Source organism: Populus trichocarpa, chromosome 10, assembly GCF_000002775.5.
Source record: "Populus trichocarpa isolate Nisqually-1 chromosome 10, P.trichocarpa_v4.1, whole genome shotgun sequence".
NCBI lineage: Eukaryota > Viridiplantae > Streptophyta > Magnoliopsida > Malpighiales > Salicaceae > Populus > Populus trichocarpa.
The window spans coordinates 6,822,828-6,836,978 of NC_037294.2; the positions used below are offsets into that span (position 1 = coordinate 6,822,828).

Genomic DNA, 14,151 nt, shown 5'->3' on the forward strand with positions numbered 1-14,151 from the left:
AGTGAAATTATAAGGATAGATCATTAATAATTAAATAGAAAATAAAAGAAAAGAAAATCTAACCAGGTAAGCCTAGGCATTAAAAAAACCTCACAAGTGCATGGGCTTTTCAATCAAACCGAAGCACTTGGGTTTATCTTTTTTTTTTCTAATTTTTTAAAGGGATGGACCATTTTTTTATAAAAACAAAAAAAACAACAAACAATGTGTCGCCTGCTTTATAAGGGGTTTAGTTTTTTTTCAATTTAAAATCTATTTTTGACCCAAAACACTTAGAAAACACCGTAAATACCTTGATAAATCTATCAATGGCTACCAAAGACTCAAATTAACAAAATAAATCTAAAGTCAAAATGATTCTCACGATTAGATCTACTTCCTCAAGCAAATAAAAGGAAAAAAAAAACACTTAGATCAAACAACCCTTATAAAATGGAACTCTTTGACACCAAAACGACACCTAAACTAGCCTATTGGCCAGTGCTACGCATAAAAAAACATGACCAAATAAAAAAAAATATAAGTATTTGTAACGTGTCTTTTAAATAAATAAAAATATTTTATCCATGAATTTAAAATTTGTTGTTTATTAGATGATATTTTTATCTAACTTTGAGAAGGAAACACATGGGATCAATCTAGGTTATTCCAGGTTGACATGTGAAAGTTGAAAGTATAATCTTGGAAAAAACAAAATGGGAATCTAGATCTCAAATTAATTTAATGTTGAAGGATAAAATTGACAAAAACAAAATCCAATTTGTATTTAAAAAAAAAACAAGTGAACCTGAGTCAACCAACCAAACCCTCGATGTAAGTCATGCATGCCATCAGATTCAATAAATATTTTATTTCATAGATTATTTTTCATCTAATAGATTTACAGAAAAATAAAGCAAATGTGATATTTTCTAATGAAATATTTAAAAAAAAACATGATAGACACGTGGGACTGGGATTGCAAAAGCAAATCATTGATAAAAAGGGGTGAAACAACAATTTTTTTAATTTTAAGTTAATTAAAAAATAGATCATTGATATTAAAAGTGTGAAATTGCATTTTAAAAAAATAAGGTACTAAAAGTGCATTAAAAAAATTTATAAGATGTTTTGGCTTAATGTGTCATACTTGCGATGCAATCCAAGTCACGGAACTAACCAAGTTCATTTTTTTTCTATATCTAATAAAAAAGGGCCAAAAAATCCCAGCAACTCTGGACTAGGGCCAGAGCACTAGGCCTCTGAAAGGAACAGCCAAGGCCCGTTCGCCTAGGCCTACTTTTTTTTATTCAATTGGACGAATGATCTGTCATCCATCTTTTTTAATTTATTTCTTTTAAAATATATAGACCACACATTGCTCAATGAGACAAACGATGCGTCGTCTTTTAACCCAAATTTCAGCCATTATAGTGATGGTCAGAAAATCAAAGCTATTGGTTTTTAACCCGCCAAACTCATTTCTCCACCCATTTAAGCCAAAAAATAGTCTTAGAACATGTAGAAACCAACTTAACAACTCAATAAACCTAAAAAACGGTTAAAATCACAAAATCAAACCGGATAAATTTTATCTTTCTCGACTTAGATATGTTTTTTAAGAAAAATCAAGGTTGAAAACAACTATTATAAGACTCTCCTCACTGAATACAACCCATTAAAACCAATTTCAACTATTTTGGTGGTCGAGATAGGTATAAATGGCGAATTTCTCTTTTTAAGCCAGAATTCGACGAGCTTCTCTCTCTCCTCTAACAAATAAGGGTTGAAAAATAAGAGAAATGAACTTTGGTACCAAAATTGAATTTTTAAAAACTAAAAGGACCGATCACCTATAAATAAAAAAAGATAGGAGACTAAAGTAAATTTTTTGTTTAAAATCCAAATCCATTTTCATTTTGGTTCCTTATTTTCAATCCAACCTTCCCACAAGAAAAACACATACTCAAGTGCAAATTTGGGCTAAAAATGCTCAATCGTACAAAAACAAAGTTTAAAGATCAAATTTAAATTTTTATAAAAATTGATTATTTCAATCCATAGTGATTTATGAAAGAGTGCACAACAAAGATAGCTACAATGAAAACCCCACATGTTTTAGCTTTATACTTAACTAGATCATTGGACCGTGTTATATTATGGGTCAGATTAATTTTTTTAACGTAAAATAAATCAAAGTACTACTTATATTTTTTAATAAAAAAATAATCATGAACCAGAAAATATGATGTACAATGGATGATATCTTTTTTAAATATTGATATGGTGACATATTATATGATATATTTTTTATAAAAAAAATTGAGACAACAATATATTGAACCCCATAGAAAGTAAATAAAAAAAATGAAGCTCAAATTTCAACTAACTTAATGTTGAAGGATGAGATAAAAAAAAACAACCTAGGTTAACCCAGGCTATCTTATTATACTTGCAACATGCATCATGAGATTGAGATAAGTTCATAAAAAAAATCTTGAAACTCCAATTCCAACAGATGTAATGGTGAAAGTTGAAATCAAGAAAAAAAACACATGCGACTGAGATAAATCCAATGTAAGCAAATTGAAAATAATAATGAAGCATAATTATCAAATAACCTAATATGACTAGGATAACTACATTAAAAGCAAAATGAAAAAACAATGAAACACAATTCTCAAACAATCTAGTATTAAAATATGAGTTTGAAAAGAAAATAAAAAAAATAAGATTGAGTTGTTGGAGGGTGAGGTTGAAAAAAAACTCAATTAAAAAGTGAACCCAAGAAATAAACTGAGTTAACTTGTGTTAGCTTGTCAAACTTGCGATCTAAATCAATAAAAAAAATCATGAAGCATGATAAAAAAAAATATTCAATTAAAACGGACCTAAAAAAATGAACAAAGTCAACCCTTGTCATGAAATCTAGATAACCTCATAAAAAACAGGTAAAAAATATTACGAAACCCAATTCTAAACCAACATAGTGTTGAAGGATGAAATAAAAAAAATTAATTTAAAAAAGCAACAAAAAAAAACTCGAGTCAACTCAGGTTAACCTGTGAAACCCGCGGCCTGAGTCATGAAATCAATATAAATTCATAGAAAGAAAATAAAAAAATTACAAAGCCTCGCTTCCAACAAATTTAATATTGAATGTTGAAATCGATAAAAAAAAATTAAATTTATGAGACTGGTGTATAACCCAACATAAAAAATACAAAATACAATTATCAAAATAACATAATATTAAATAATAAAATAAAATAAAATAAATATTAAGTTTCGGAAGAATAAAAAAAAAAGACAAAATACATATGACCATAATAATTAATATAAAATACAAAATACAAAATAAAAATACATATGACTATAAAAATACAAAATAATAAAATAATAGTTAATAGTATTTTATAGATATGACCATAATAATTTATCCATATCATTTAGTGTTTTGTTAATATAACCATGATTAATATTATTACGACTCTCTCTTACCAATATTATTAAGGCTATCTCGCGCACCATTTTTTTTAAAATTAATATTAAGTATATTTTAATTTTAACAAAAAAATTATTTAAATCATGATGTTATCATTATTATTATTGTTACTATAATTTTTGTCTAACCATTATAATAGTTAGTAATATCATACATGTTTGATAATGTAATGTAAAATGCTTTTTAAAAATATAATTTAATTAAAAATATATTAAATAATATTTTTTTAATTTTTAATATTAATATATTAAAATCATAACAAAATTACATAAAAAAACATCATTTACTTAAAAAAACATTTTGTCTAAACTTAATATTTGTAGCTACTAAAAGAGGAAGTAATAACCTGTAAGTTATATATATATATATATATATATATATATAGGATAAATTTTGATTTAGAACATATTTTAATTTTAATTCGAAACATTAAAAACCAATTAAAAAAAATAAAATAAAAAATCTTAGAGACATTGCAATTTGGACTCTATGGTGGAAATGATAAACCGTGGAGAGAGCGAGCGAGAGAGGAGCGGCGTATCCAAACAATACTACTCCCGCGCGCCATGAACAACACTCTCTCTATCCTTTCCTCTCCATACATTTCCAAATTCAATGCTTCCCTATTCCCTCCTCATCTTCCTCAAACCCTAGGATTCTACTGCCTTCAAAAACCCAAACCCAAACCCAAACCCAAACCCAAACCGAGATCATTAAATTCATTTCGACTCCTCTCCTTCTCCAACTCCCCAAACTCTTTCATTCCGGCCGAGTCGCAACTCTCCGATGCAGACAACGACGAAGAAGAAGAGTACGAAGATGACGAAGACGACGACGAAGAGGAAGACGAAGCTGCTGATGAATACGACGATATTTCGGAGGCAATCGAAGAAGAAACAGAAACCGAAATATCGGTCGATGCGAGTAGTAGTGAAGTATCAAATTGGCGCAAGGAATCCAAGTGGCAGAGAGTTGAAAAGCTCTGTAACGAAGTCAAAGAGTTTGGAAATGAAATTATTGACGCTAATGAACTTGCTTCCATTTACGATTTCCGCATCGACAAATTTCAGGTTCTTCTTCTTGATTTTTTTTAAATTTTTTTTATGAAATTGGTGAAAATTAGCTATATATATTGTTTTTGGCAGCGGTTGGCGATAGAGGCGTTTTTGAAGGGATCATCGGTAGTGGTATCGGCACCAACAAGCAGTGGAAAGACATTGATAGCTGAAGCTGCAGCAGTTGCTACTGTTGCTAGAGGAAGGAGGATTTTCTACACCACTCCTCTTAAGGCTTTGTCCAACCAGAAATTTCGTGATTTTCGGTTTGTGATTTCCACTTCTTCAAATAATAACAAGATTGCTTTGTTTTGCTTATTCATTGATAAGTACTATTTCTCTGAAACTACACTTACAGGGAGACGTTTGGGGATGAGAATGTTGGTCTTCTCACAGGAGATTCTGCCATCAATAAAGATGCCCAAGTTTTGATTATGACAACAGAGATTTTGCGAAACATGTTGTATCAAAGGTATGTTTTGTTTTATACTGTAATGGTTAAATATTTTGATCCTACAAACAGATGGTGTATGGAACAATGTTACTTTAATTTAGTACAGCTGGGAGTAACAGATTGATATCGAGGCATTGACATTTGCAGTAAGAAAACAAGATTTTATTTTAAACCGGTCCCGGTCCCGGTCCCGGTCCCAATTTCAACTATACTGTACGTTGGAAGGATGATAATCGCCTTGTTTAGCTTTTACAAATTCATCAGTATCACGATGTTTAAGTTTAAAAGCAGATTAAGTTGTCAGCAATGATTTGTAGACTTGAATTTCTTTTACCTGGAAATTTGGTTTGTGTATAGAAAATCTATTATCCTTTTCCTCATGCAGTTATGACCCATGTACTTCTTTTGTTACTTCAATTTATCTTTTGAATTAAGTATATAAATGGTGGTTGGACTTGTCATGCAGCATTGGGATGGTTTCTTCTGGGAGTGGACTTTTCCATGTTGATGTGATTGTTTTGGATGAAGTTCATTTTCTAAGTGATATATCTCGTGGTACTGTATGGGAGGAGATAGTAAGTATAATTTATATTTCAGTATCTCATTTACAGACCAAAATTTCACCGCATTGCATAGTGTGATGGACATTGTTAAATTTGCAGATTATTTATTGCCCGAAAGAAGTTCAACTGATATGTTTATCAGCAACAGTCAAGAATCCAGATGAGCTGTCTGGATGGATTCGTGAGGTACAGTTCTTTATAAATGTCCACTATACTACCTTGTATGGAGCTGTCTTACAGACATGGCAGTTACACAGTAATGCTTGCAGGATAATTATTTGCCAGTAACAAGATGCTCCATTTGGCCCATTTATTATTCATTCTTCTACTTTTAACAAACTATTTGTGGAACTGTTGCTAAGGAATTTAATGAAATGCTAAGCTTGTTCCACTTCCTCTTATTGAAGAACCTAACAGAACCAGAATTTACTTATCATCCAGAGTTTGACTTTGGGAGGTTCATTTTTATAGTTTTAATATCTTGTTTTAATTTTACATCTCCCAGAAACTTTCATCTTAATTATTTAGTTGCTAATGATCTTTAATGAAAATACATTTAAATTGTTCTTGATATGGAATAGATCAGAACCATTCCCATTCCAGCTGAGGCCTTTGACATGTTCGATTTCTATGGATACCTAGTATAAAAATGGTGGAAAATTGTTGGCCAAAATATATTGATGAATGATCTAGCCAACATTGGTTTATTTATTTATTTTTGTATCATATTTAAGCATCGACTATCCTTAAAAACAACGCTTTATCATCCTTCTTTCATTTTATATTTTCTTCTGCTTTGCTTCTCACAGAGTCCAAGGCCACAGAAATAGTGAAATATATTTTGTGATTGTTGGGCAGAAGGATCACACTGACCATCATTCTAAAATAATTTTGTGGGTGTGCTAATAGAGTGTAATTTTTTTTGTCTTGGTTAAGGAAGATGTCTTTTGCGGTTAATGTGGATGCATAAGCCTGTAGCTGCAGATTGAGTTCCGAATGGTTTTTGTACATTCCTACCTTTAGGGAACCAGAAGTGACGTCTTCAATGCATTTGTTGGCTTCCTTTAGATTCTTAGGTTTGCAAATTAAGAATTGAAGTGCATGCACTATGAATGGTGGATGAGATTACTGGCAATTTTTCTTGTTACTTGATCAGTTTGCATCCTTAGCATTTGTATTGGTTTTGGACAATTAACATTCTGATGGATTGGCTTTATCCAGCAATATAAAAGATGAACACATACATGAATGCACTTGCACATGACATGTGCCCGTCATCCCATGAACTCACCATTGATTTGATAATTCCAATAAAAACAACTGCTTACATGTCTAGACATTGTTCTTGTTGGCTGTGGGATGTTTCTTCTGCTTTTCATTCCTCTGTTGAAGTAATTTTCTATTGGGCTGGCTGCATCATTACCAAGGCTATGCTTTTTATTTCATGTCTGAACTCTTGTCCTACTATTGCACTAGATTTATCCTTTAATTTTACTTTGAAACCTGTTTATGGAAAAAGTTGAGGTATATTGAAGTGACATGTGTAAATTAAGAGTGCACAATCTACCATACCTCCCTTATCATATGGATTGAAATAATGATATGCTTCCATTTATATGTGGACAAAACTTCTGGATGCATCTTTTCTTAATGGGATAAAAAATTGTGACATGCTTGAACTCAATTCTGCACATTAGTCATGCCAGCCATGGCTTCTGTATTGTCTTGTTTGGTGACCTATGGAAACAATATTTTTCACAGTGAGAAAGGTAAATTGATATTTATTTCAATTTACTTTCTAGGTTCATGGTGAAACTGAACTGGTGACATCATCAAGGCGTCCAGTTCCATTGACTTGGCACTTCTCTACCAGGCATTCTTTGTATCCCCTTCTTGATGAGAAAAGAAAGCACATGAATAGGTTTGTCTGTCTTCTGTCTTCTGTCATCTTATTCATCCTGCCCCCACCCCAAAAAAAAAAAATTCTTTCTTCGTCTGAACTCCAAATTCAATTTATGTCGCAGTTGTGTTGATGATGGTTGCATAATGTTCTTGCATTTATATAAAGAATTCTTTGTGATGGAATGATACTAATTTCTGGTTTTGACTTTTAATTTGGAACAGGAAGCTGTCGCTCAATTATCTACAACTTTCTGCTTCAAGAGTTAAATCTTACAAGGATGATGGGTCGAGAAGAAGGAATTCAAGAAAACGTGGAAGCAACATGGGCTTTGATAGTATTGGTAACATGTCTGAAGAACCCCTTTCGAAGAATGATATAAGCAGAATACGCCGTTCACAGGCAATTCATTTATCCATTGTTTCTCTGATAATGTGACACTTTTCTTTTACTTTCCTTCTTTCCTTTTCTTCTGAGTATAGTAGTTTGTTATAGCTGACTTATAACCTGTCCTCTAGAATGGAAAAGGAGTTTAGTCATCTAAAGAAAATCATGATTTTCAGGTGCCTCAAGTTGTTGATACACTAGCACAGCTTAAGGCAAGGGATATGCTGCCTGCAATTTGGTTTATTTTTAACCGAAGAGGATGTGATGCGGCTGTGCAGTACCTTGAAGGTTGCAGGCTCTTAGATGAATGTGAGGCAAGTGAGGTTGAACTGGCTTTGAAGAGGTTCAGTGTTCAGAATCCCGATGCTGTCAGGGAGACTGCTGTCAAAGGACTTCTAAGAGGGGTTGCTGCGCATCATGCAGGATGTCTCCCTCTATGGAAATCTTTTATTGAGGAACTGTTCCAGAGAGGACTTATTAAAGTTGTCTTTGCTACAGAAACACTAGCTGCTGGAATCAACATGCCTGCTAGGACAGCTGTTATCTCGTCTCTCAGCAGGAGGAGTAGTAGTGGACGTATCCCATTAAGCCCAAACGAGCTTCTTCAAATGGCCGGGCGAGCTGGTCGTAGAGGCATTGATGAAAGGGGCCATGTTGTGCTGGTTCAGGCTTCCAATGAAGGTGCAGAAGAGTGCTGCAAGCTTCTATTTGCTGGACTAGAACCTCTTGTATCACAGTTTACTGCTTCCTATGGGATGGTGCTGAATCTTCTTGCTGGTGCAAAAATTACTCGTAGATCAAACGAATCAAATGAAATGAAGGTTCTCCAGGCAGGGAGAACTTTGAAAGAAGCCAGGAAACTAGTTGAGAAAAGTTTTGGAACATATATTGGCAGCAATGTGATGCTTGCTTCAAAAGAGGAGCTAGCTAAAATACAGAAAGAGATTGAAATGCTGACCTCAGAAACCAGTGATGATGCTATAGATAGAAAGAGCAGGAAAATCCTATCTGATGGGGCATACAAGGAGATTGCAATTTTACAAGAACAATTGAGGGAAGAGAAACGCCTGCGGACTGAATTACGCAGAAAGATGGAAACAAAGAGATTAAATGCCCTGAAAATTTTATTGAAAGAGTTAGGAAATGATCGTTTACCCTTTTTGTGCTTGAAATACAAAGATTCTGAAGGAGTGGAACATTCAGTGCCTGCTGTTTATTTGGGGAATGCTGATTCATTTGATGGTTCAAAATTTAAAAACATGGTTTCTGACATTGATTCATTAGCACAGACTGTTGCACCCATTGAGTCTAATGTAAGTGAAGTTGAAACTCATAAAGATGTTGAGCCATCTTATCATGTAGCTCTTGGTTCAGATAACTCTTGGTATCTGTTTACAGAAAAATGGATCAAAACTGTTTATAGGACAGGCCTTCCTAATGTTGCCTTGTCTCTAGGGGATGATTTGCCACATGAAGTTATGTGGATGCTTCTTGATAGGGAGGAGAAGCAGTGGGAAAAGCTTGCTGAATCTGAACTTGGTGGTTTATGGTACATGGAAGGATCTCTCGAGACATGGTCGTGGAGCTTAAATGTGCCTGTTTTAAATAGTCTCTCTGAGATTGATGAGGTGTTACACATGTCACAAGCTTACCATGATGCAGTAGAAAGTTACAAGGATCAAAGAAACAAAGTTGCACGTTTGAAAAAAACGATAGCACGTACTGAAGGCTTTAAAGAATATAAGAGGATCCTAGACTGGAAGAATTTTACAGAGGATAAGATTAAACGCCTCAAGATGAGATCAAACCGTTTGAGCGAACGGCTGCAGGAAATCGAACCATCTGGTTGGAAAGAATTCTTAAAGATCAGCAATGTTGTACATGAAAGCAGGGCCTTGGATATCAACACACAAGTAATATTTCCTCTTGGTGAAACCGCAGCTGCGATTCGAGGAGAAAATGAACTGTGGCTTGCAATGGTTCTTAGAAGTAGAATCCTTTTGGATTTGAAACCTGGACAACTCGCAGCTGTCTGTGCAAGTGTAGTTTCTGAAGGGATCAAAGTTCGTGCCTGGGAAAATAACAACTACATCTACGAACCTTCTTCCGCAGTAATCAATGTTATCAACATCTTAAATGAGCAGAGAAGTAACCTTTCGAAGCTTCAAGAAAAACATGGGGTAGAGATAACCTGTTGTTTGGATAGCCAATTTTCAGGTATGGTTGAAGCCTGGGCTGCAGGGCTCACATGGAAGGAGATGATGATGGATTGTGCAATGGATGATGGGGATTTAGCTCGCCTTCTGCGACGAACAATTGATATATTGGCTCAGATTCCTAAATTACCCGATATTGACCCAGTTTTGCAAAGCAATGCAAAGACAGCATCCAGCATCATGGACCGTCCACCAATAAGTGAACTGACTGGATAGGGCATATTCCTGGGAGAAATTCATAAATTCCACATGCTTGCTCCTTTAAGGTGAACGCTTACCAAGATATCTCTTATTTAATCTTTAATACAATTCTACTCAAGAATGATCTCTACCCTAGTCCTTGTTAGACAATACAAATTAATGAAAATCTTAACCGTACGGATTCTGGATTAATGGTAGCAAATTAGTGACAGACGGCGGTGCATTTGAAAATTTGCAGAGTTGGTCTCGTTTTCTTTTTCTTTTTTTGATGAAGATCTAATCGATAAATATTAAATCGAAGCCCGCCCCTGCCATTAAGGATTTGGCTGTGTGAGTCTGGAAAAACAAAGTTCATATTGCAACCATGCTACTACAAGATCACTCTCCCTCAAAACATCAGTGAAACTCAACTGATTTCAGAGCCGAGACAAGACAAGCAATGGAATTGAAAGTGCTCTGCATTTTCAATGGCTTGTCACCTGAGTTGAAGGGAGACTACTGCGCTAGTTGAATAAGGTCCAATAGATCAATCAGCCGACTCTTCCAGCCCGTGTCATATCATTTCGACAAATTCTACCACTAAATATACAAAACGTTTGTCAACCTATGTGTTCATCAGGGAAGCCGATTTGGCCAATCATGGGGTGGAGCTACAGCTCAACTGAGCATTTAGTAGTTCCCCGAATACACCTACCTCTCTGAGGGAAAAAGGTTAAAGGGAGACTAGCTGGGGGGTTTTGTGTTTGTGCCTTTGGCTCCTATCGCGTAACCAAAAATCGAACCTATTTTAATACCATACACAGATAGAGGAAGGAAAGAACTCTATTTCATGTTCCATGAAGATGCTGCTGCTGTGTTTCATGGTATGCGAGTTATGTGGCTGATGAGATCGGGGATTCGATAATTTCTCCGTCCTCAACCCCCTCAAAATCAAAGCTCTTTTCTGCATCTGAATGCCGACGCAACGACCTTATTTTTTTTATCTGCTTTTAGCTGGGATACATGCGTGGAAGTTCAATCAATGCACTATCATTTCCAAACAAAATGTCCCAAAAATCTGAACACGCACAGACACAGTATATATTTTATACACACACACACAACATACAAAACGAAAACGAGTTGGAATGCTATTTCCGATAGGGAAGCGGGGAGCAAAAGCCAACCAGAGAGGTTTTTGAATTCTTTATGATCAAAAGATCTAGGTTCGACAGTAGCCCATCTAAGGATTCTTCACCTTGATCCTCAACTTCCGAGCAATCTGTGCTGCTTTTGGATGAACTGGCCGCTTATGGCAGTCAGACTGTTCTACCTCCACCCAGTTTATAACCTTCAATATTAGAGATTGAGGAACTTTCTTAGCATCCCCATCTGCTGTTGTTCCTTTAGATTTCTTCATTCCAGTTTCCAAAGCTTTCTCTAGGAAGTCCATGAACCAATTTCCAGCTTCATTTTCAATCTGCTTACCCAACCTAATTGTATTGCTTAAGCTGCAAGAGGAGGTTGGTCTCTTGTTTTCATCATTCTCAATCATAGCTTTAGGTGGCAGTTTTCCCTGTGGAGTTGATGGCCCTTTTCTTTCTGGAAAGGCCTTTTGATTAGCATTTGATCTCTGGAGTTTCTCAAAATTCATCGTCTGATCACTTCTTTCATTGAAGCTACCAATTGATTTGTACAATGCTGTTCTTCTTTTTGATGAGTTTAATGCAGGATTCCCACATTGGTCCATAGAATTGTGTACAATTTCATGTAAGATTGAGGAATTTTCTCCACGCTGTTCGATATTTGTGCTCTGACCAACTTCAGCAGCTGAAGTAGCTGCTTGAATGGACACTATATCAGTAACTGCTCTCACAATCTGGTGATGGAACTCCAGAAACTGGTCAAAACAGGCTGCTGGAGCATCTGGTCTCGCTGTTCTGCTCAGATTCAAGATCATCCTACACAAGTAGTCATCGTTTTGATGTTAGCAAAACTTAGTTTCAAACTTCCAAATCATGATAGAATGATTAAAACCGAAAGGAGCCAAAAAATGCACAAATACAAGGGATAGGAGAAGGGGTTTAGTACTTGAGAGGCCGAACTAAAGTTTCAGTGGCTGAGGCATCTCTTAGCGCCTGGAGGGCTATCTTCTGAGCCGTTTCTCGTTGCTGCACAGCTTCCTGTTAGCCACAAAAGGTTTAGCAAACAAGAGAAAGCAAAGAGAATCAAGATTTCATCTAGAGGAATCCAGAGTTCACCTTGCCTAATAGGTTCAACTTTCCTGGTAAATTCATGGCCAGCTCGGTACTGGTATCAGAGGCTGCATTCCCATACTGACACTGTATTTCTGAGATGGCCTTTAAATTGCAAGAGTTTTGTGCTTCTCCGCCCATTCCGAGAGAAGCTACCGCCCTTGCATTTCTTAAACTCGGTGGGGGAGTTGAGCTTTTATTATCCTACAGAAAACAAAAACAGCAGCATTCAATTATATTATTATTTTTATTTTTATACAGAAGATTTATAGGGCAATGAAAAGCTTTGGTTCTTTCCAAAAGCTAATTACTATATTTATTATCAAGCAACCATTTCAAGCTCATCAGTAACTTGATGAACCGAAAAAAAATAATTCAAGACTTAATAAATGAGAGGAAAATGCACCTACAGATGATTTGCAGGGGCTAATTGGAATTCTAGCTTCTCGTTCACAGACACTCTTGCTTCTTGGAAACTTGAAATTAGCAGAAGGGTGCAGCACAACTTTTCCTAAGCATTGCAGGGCTCTCTCCCTTGTTGTCCACCATCTTAGCCAGCAATCCACCACCAGCAAAAGAACACCTAACCACCCCATTAGTGCCTCCATCTTTGGCAATTCTCCCTCTCACCACCGGGGAGACTGATTTCACACAACTTACAGCCAACCGCTGTTTCACCGGTGTGCACTGATTAAAATCCAAAGGAACTGGCTTTAAAACCATTGGAGATGAAACCCCATTTTGCCCTGTTCCCCAAGAACCTCTCCTTTGACCATAGGGTGGTTTTTGTTCACTTCTCTCTCCCTTTCCTCTAAGACCCATAAGGGGTTCAGGGGTTCCTAATAATGGGTGTCTCCCTGGAAGTGGTTTTGCCCCTTTGACAACAGGAACAGGAGATCCTGGCTCCAGTCTGTCAACGTAAATGAACTGACCTAGCTGCATTTTGTCGCTGAGAACATAATCATCTTGATCAGAGGGAAGACTGACATAGATGGAGTGTGAAGAATCTGATACTTTAATGAAGAATCCTTGTTTAGGCCACAGATTTTTCTCGTCGAGATCAGCTGGTACTATGTCAGTTACCTGCAAAACTGAACTCCGGTGCTCGCTGGTGGGTTTAGTCCCTGTATCCATCCCATTTAGTAGCTTCAACAGAATTCCAGGTGCCAAAGTTGCCATAAAGAATGAAAATTGGATAAAAACTCTGTACTTCTTTTTTCTCCTTGTGTTCAACTCTGGGGTTGGAATTTTAGATTTTGAGGGAGCGGCTGTTGGGTAATTGAGCTGTGCTAACGGTAACTAGGTGGTGATGGTGGTAAAGATTACTTTTTAAAAAAATATTCAGATTTTTTTTAACGTTGCTGCAACGGTCCTATGTTGGTCTCTTTTTGAATGATCCATCTGCTTCTCCTATTTTGCTTTTGATTTTAATAATGGAAAATAAAAAATAAATTGTAGATTTCATTCAAAACCACGCGGCTGGTCACGCAGTTGCTCCCTCCTTAGTTATTGCTGTATTTATTCGATTTTTTTTCATTACCTAACCTCACGCTCAATTAATTCGGATCTAAACTTATTCGTGTTTAAAATAAAATAAAAAAACTTGATTAATTTGGTAAAATATTGACTTGATGCTCATCTCGTCAAAACTCGGTTT

General features: G+C 35.7%; 1 protein-coding gene and 1 non-coding gene across 2 annotated transcripts; one reads left to right on the forward strand and one right to left on the reverse strand.

Moving 5' to 3' along the window:
• Window positions 1-3,997: 3,997 nt before the first annotated feature.
• LOC7492412 (DExH-box ATP-dependent RNA helicase DExH15 chloroplastic) lies at window positions 3,998-10,452 on the forward strand. The gene is made up of 8 exons (XM_002315667.4): window positions 3,998-4,554; window positions 4,630-4,805; window positions 4,898-5,011; window positions 5,460-5,568; window positions 5,656-5,742; window positions 7,359-7,477; window positions 7,681-7,858; window positions 8,020-10,452. Exons 1-8 carry the CDS (start codon window positions 4,051-4,053, stop codon window positions 10,273-10,275), a joined length of 3,543 nt encoding a protein of 1,180 aa, XP_002315703.3. The 5' UTR covers window positions 3,998-4,050; the 3' UTR covers window positions 10,276-10,452.
• Window positions 10,453-11,269: 817 nt separating this feature from the next.
• Window positions 11,270-13,898, reverse strand: LOC18102387 (uncharacterized). The gene is made up of 4 exons (XR_008060348.1): window positions 12,905-13,898; window positions 12,501-12,698; window positions 12,331-12,422; window positions 11,270-12,200 (listed from the first exon to the last, which is right to left on the reverse strand). It is a non-coding gene; the product is annotated as an uncharacterized LOC18102387 (transcript).
• Window positions 13,899-14,151: the final 253 nt, after the last annotated feature.

What these genes read in the sequence shown, in the direction of transcription:
- LOC7492412 (XM_002315667.4), top strand. Translation starts at nt 4,051, where the DNA reads ATGAACAACACTCTCTCTATCCTTTCCTCTCCATACATTTCCAAATTC. An exon ending in TCCGCATCGACAAATTTCAG is followed by an intron (nt 4,555 to 4,629) that starts GTTCTTCTTCTT and finishes TGTTTTTGGCAG; the next exon opens with CGGTTGGCGATAGAGGCGTT. An exon ending in CGAAACATGTTGTATCAAAG is followed by an intron (nt 5,012 to 5,459) that starts GTATGTTTTGTT and finishes CTTGTCATGCAG; the next exon opens with CATTGGGATGGTTTCTTCTG.